Below are 5,472 nucleotides of genomic sequence, written 5' to 3' on the forward strand. Positions count from 1 at the left end.
CATTTGCCACACAGGCTTCAGTTTTGTAAATGCCCATAGCTAGGTAGCATCAAGATTTTTATATCCCATTTATAATATGGAAAACAAAATTTAAACGCTATTTAAATCTGAGCATGCACAATGAATACAATTTTCTTTTTTTTGTTTTGTTTTGTTTTATTACAGCAGTTAACCATATCATATGTGTTAGTTATAGTCCCTGTAAATTTAATTCACTGCTCACATAGACAGAATCCTGGGTGCATATGTACTCCCTTCAAACAGATTGCATATTACCAGACTGATGTAGATGCTTCTAGTTCGTTTTCCTGAATTGTGAAAAATTTGGATGGCCAAGATAATCTGGAGCCTTGTAATTATAACATGTCCTGTTTAGTCATATTGCCAGTTTCTGAAAACTTCAGTTTATAACAGTCTCATTCACTACAGATAGAGACTCCGTAGCAAGTGTGGCAAATCCCCAACTTCTCTGCTGTTTGCTTGACACAAACATAGTTGTAGCTGATCTTCAGTTGGTCCAAGTGACAGCCTGAGTTGCTAAAACTAAAGTTGATTCTCTGCATTGGCAGTGGGGGAAAAAAGCCTCTGACCTCATTCCCACTATGATTTTAAGCAAATTGTTGATCAGGTTATATGACCGTTGTTCCTATCTGAAACCGGTTCCGATCCTATTATAATCAGTTTCAATCACAATGAAGTGAGGCAATCACAAAAAAACCCGCTCTTTCCTGACTCTAGTTTTTGGCAGTTCTTTTTTTTTTTTAAAAAAATCTATTCCAAAGTGTGTTCAACAAGTGGGAATGAAGGATCTGAATCACATCATTCTGGATGGGAGTTACTAATGGCAGAGGGGTGTTTACCATCCCCGCCTCAGTTTTTGGTAGATCCACCCCCCCCCCCCAGCTCTGCCTTTGTGCTTGTCATGTGACCTATGGGTACATGATTTTTTAAAAGAAAATTGATAGAAGATTTGATTCACTGATTTTGCAACTACTTGCAATTACTCAGCAAGCAAGGTGATCAGGCCAATGGCAGCTCAGTGAGGCAAGCAGTTGAAAAACCAATGAATCAAATCTTATATCAATTGTTTTTTTTTAAAAATATAGTTTCCAAGCTGGGCTGCCACTTACGTCACTGATGATGTGCAGATGATTGATATGCATTTTGAAGTGGTGCAAAGTAGTAGGGACGACAATCATGCCAAAAAAGAAGTGATTACAAGGGGATAATGAAAAGATCCACTTTCATAGTGGGAACGATGGACCTTTTGGAATCAATTTACTGACACGGAACGAAGGTGAATCGCAAACTGGTTTAAATGTAAATGGGAATGGAGCTTCTATCTATAGCAGTGGTTTTTAGTGTTGTTGAAAGGCACAGAACACACTTTGGCCAAGATTCTACCTTGTCATAGGGCAGGGTACATAACTGCAGGAGGAGTTATGTTCCATCTGTATTATAAAGTCTCTGTACTGGATACCATGGTAGGGTGGACCATTGCTAAATATCTATGGCCCACACTTTGTTGCACAATTTCAGTGCACAATGTGATCTGCTTTGACCCTTTTCATGTTCCACACTATGGTCTCAACACAAGTTACACTCAGGCTCAGTTACAGAATGAGTGAACGCCCATTGAAGATCTTTTACACTTACATCAATACACATTGCACATGCACATCTACATCCCCACGTCTGCCTTCATCATCTGGATATGACTTGTTAGTTTGAAACCAACTATTTGAGATCACATTTATTTAATGAATGTACAATATAGGACAGGTATACATAGCCCCCACCTCACATGTATATACAAGTGCCAAATGTATGGTGTGCTAACATTCTGAGGATGCTTTGAGTACTGTAGTCTTGTATTTGTGAACTTCTCTCACTTGAAATCACCACATAGTTTTATCCATCACTTTGCAAAGCTTTTTAAATAGGCAGTGGAAAATAAATAAGTTTTTAAAGGGGGTGGGTATTGCATTGGTGACATCATGGACAATGTGGTGACAGCTCATTCATTTTGGGAAATCCCCTTTTCAGCAGTCATATTCCAGCTGGAAGCACCTGTATGCATCCATTCTAACATACATACTTACTCTTTTACAGCTGTACGTAAATTGTAAAAAATAATAATTAAAACATGCTGTTGGATATGTGTTGTAAAATATGTCACCCAATACAAAGGACTTTGTTCCATCTGCCTCAGTACAGATATTTATGAAATATGCAGTGCTGATTTCTTTCCCTTCTTCCTAGTTTATCAAAATTTACATAAATATGAATTCCATGTTCACTTATTTACACAATATGGTTGGAAGAGTGCATCTAAAGGAATGTGCCTGGGGGAGGACATGGATATATGAACATTTGACATTTACTTTTTGAAGCTTGGCTTCCGTCCGTGCAGTGATCAGTATGTGGGAACCCATGCTTGCCAGGTGGTATGCCATCTGCTCACCAATTCCAGTGCTTGCCCCAGTAACAATCACATGCTTCCCTCTCAGCATTTCTGAAAAGTAAGATACAGGTATAGCTATATAAATATATCACATTAAATCTCTCCCCCATCCCAAGTAAGTCTCTTAAGGGCAAGAAATTCAAAAGGATAATCCTGACATTTCAGCCTGCAAATCATCTGCCTGGTCCCAGTAGTCATCTGATCGAGCCTACATTCTCCTCTCAAAAAATTGTCAGGAACAGGAATTGCTGACATTCCACAAAGAGGCAAGCCAAGAGAGATGACTGTTTTTCAAAACACCCTCTCATTGAACATAAGAGCATGCATTCCCTTTTTTAAAAAAAGCAATTTTGTGTATTTGACTTTATGGATGTTTTGAAGTAGCCGTACAATGAAATAACATTCCTTCTTGATTTTTACATTGTTAGAATCCCCCCCCCCCAAAAAAAAACCCCAGAGAAAGTATCAAACTCCTTGGAACATTCAAGCAGCAAACCTCACCTGTTTGCTGGGGAGGGGGAACAACAAAGTTGCCTGTTACTTAATGTATTTCAGAGCCTTGCCAAGCCATCTATTACTAGCAGTGCACGAAATGCCTAGACATGTTTCATTTTAGGCTTCACACCAGTCTTTTTTTTTAAAAGCCATTCCAGCACAGTCCCTTCTCTTCCCCCTCCACTCTGCTTTTCTTCTAAAATGCCTTTGCTTAAGTAACTTACCCGGTTTAAAGTCTTCCTTTCTTGAATAAAAACAGCCAGCCAGGACCAGCGCTATCAAAGGAACTAGAATCTTTGGAAAGAGACCCATCCCACTGGAGCGTCAGGAAAAAATAAAGCATGAGAAACAAAAAAGGGAAACAAAAAAGTCTTGTAAAGCTGTTCCAGACAGAAGGAACAATGTCAATGCTGTTTAAAAAACAACAACACTGTGCAGAGAAGCGGCAACTTCCTCAAATGTCCAGGCTCCTGACAATTCAGGATATTTGTGACAAGGGTTTCATTGCAAGTCTCTGATTCACCTTTTGTCAAGAGCTGATAAACCTTGGCCTATGGGACAGCGTCACTTTGGATCCTGGCTGTCCCATTTCATGTTTCTTGTCTCTAGATTTAAAATAGAGAAATTTGCAGGACACCACCCTGAAAGAGGTGTGTCTTTGCTGAAAAGCATCAAGTTTCACTTCAGAGAAGATCCCAGGCTGCCTGCTCCAGGTGGGCTCCTGCTTTTCAACTGCAGTGTTCCCCTCTGCCAGCCACAGGCTCCTCCACATACACCTCACAGTGGAAGCTCCTTTAAACAGGAAAATTACATCTCCCACCCCAAGGAACTTGCAGTCAGAGTGCAGTGCAGCAGCAGAGGAGGAGACAGTAATGCACTAGGAATTTGGAGCCATTGGATGAAGGGAAAAAATTAATTAGCAGATGTTAAGAGACTGAGTCAACAGGCATGGGTTGGCTGCCCTGTGCTTTAAGTCCCTTTTGGGAATTCTTGAGAGTCCTGCTGAATTGACAGTCTCCAGGGTAATCTGATGCCCTCATATTGGGGGTAGCAGGTGGCCTATGAGCTGCATTCCCTGGAGGCCCCTCTGAGAACCCCAAAGCCTCCAAATCCATAACAAAAATAAACAATTTTCCTGCCTTATTTATTTATTTATTGGCAAAAAAAGAGTCAACCCTCAAATGGCCAAAATCATTCCAACTTGGCAATATCTCCCAGTTTTCCAGAGCTCAACGACTGTCCAAAAACTTAGAAAGAAAAGTAGACCAAAAGGTCAGGCAAAATGGTGGCTGGAAATGACATGATGCCACTTTCAGATGATGGTGTAGGCTGTGAAAGTGTGTTTTTCAAAGGTAAAATTAGCCTCACCCCCAGCAGTTGCCCACACTTGCCTTAGATAGTCTGAAAATTTGATATGCCCTTCCATGCCTATCGTGGAATAAGTCTTTCTAAGACATGCTAAACATATTTGTCCTGATAGAAATTAATGAGCCAGAGATCTACAGTAAATGTGTTATAAATATTTGAGAGGTTCAATCTACATGCTGATAAACCATATGCAGCTGAAGAGTGCACACAGTACTGCAGCCAAGAGCTGTCATAGCACATCAATCTGGTATAAGGTTGCCAGGTTAGGAACAAATATTCCAGACTTTGTCATCGCTGGACGAAAAACTGAGACCTAGGGATTGTCTCATGTCATATGGTAGAACACAGTGATATTACAGTGGACAGCCTCTGGTGATGCCATTAAGCATGATATATTAAAAATCACCCAAAGCTGTTCAAAGTGTGTCAATTTAAAATGTACAAGAAGTCTAACAAGTAATAAAATATTTCTCTGTTTGGAAATCAGGTTTTACAAGATTTATTTATTTATTTATCTATCCCTGTTGCTTCTGCTCGACTTGTCAACAACTTTTGATACCATCAACCATGGTACCCTTCTGGGTTGCCTTGCTTAGATGGGATTTGGTGGCAGCATTTTATAGTGGCTTCATTTCTTCCTGGAAGGGCAAACTCAGAAGGTGTTGCTGGAGGACTCTTGCTCTGACTCCTTGGCCTTTGGCTTATGGGGTCCCTCAGGGTTCAGTTCTGTCCCCCATGATGTTTACCATATATATGAAGTATTTGGGAGAGGTCACCAGCGTTTTGATGTTCAGTGCCAATGTCATGCAGATGACACCAAACTTTGGCGCTGTACATACTGGTGGATATGGCGCCCCATCACGTGCTAGGGGTTGGCCAAGGGCGCACCATCCATATTGGCCTCACCCCTAGCACGTGACAGGGGCATCAAAATGACATCACCCTGTACACTTGGGCGCCGCCATTTGTCTGCACTTCCCGGAGCGTTTGTGATGCTGCAAGTGCGCCACTGGTGCATTGCGGAATCACAAATGCACCACGTTAAGAACCCACTTTTTAAGGGTTCTTTTTGCTCCACGGGAAAGCCCCATGGTCTGGAGACTGTGGCATCCCCGCGGAGCAAACCAGGGTGGCGGGAGACTGCA

At 41.3% G+C, this 5,472-nt stretch overlaps 1 protein-coding gene across 1 annotated transcript in view; it reads right to left on the reverse strand.

Annotated features, from left to right (window-relative positions):
• HSD11B1 (hydroxysteroid 11-beta dehydrogenase 1) overlaps positions 1 to 3,797 on the reverse strand; it is a 20,628-nt gene extending 16,831 nt beyond the window's left edge. Inside the window, exons 1-2 of the mRNA XM_042465763.1 lie at positions 3,184 to 3,797; positions 2,385 to 2,515 (exon numbers count right to left, since the gene is read on the reverse strand). Coding sequence (XP_042321697.1) covers positions 2,385 to 2,515; positions 3,184 to 3,271 — 219 coding nt within the window. The 5' untranslated portion in view covers positions 3,272 to 3,797. The remainder of the gene's footprint in view (positions 1 to 2,384; positions 2,516 to 3,183) is intronic.
• Between the last annotated feature and the right edge of the window lie 1,675 nt (positions 3,798 to 5,472).

The sequence above is a fragment of the Sceloporus undulatus genome, chromosome 4 (assembly GCF_019175285.1).
Source record: "Sceloporus undulatus isolate JIND9_A2432 ecotype Alabama chromosome 4, SceUnd_v1.1, whole genome shotgun sequence".
In the NCBI taxonomy this organism is placed as follows: Eukaryota; Metazoa; Chordata; class Lepidosauria; order Squamata; family Phrynosomatidae; genus Sceloporus; species Sceloporus undulatus.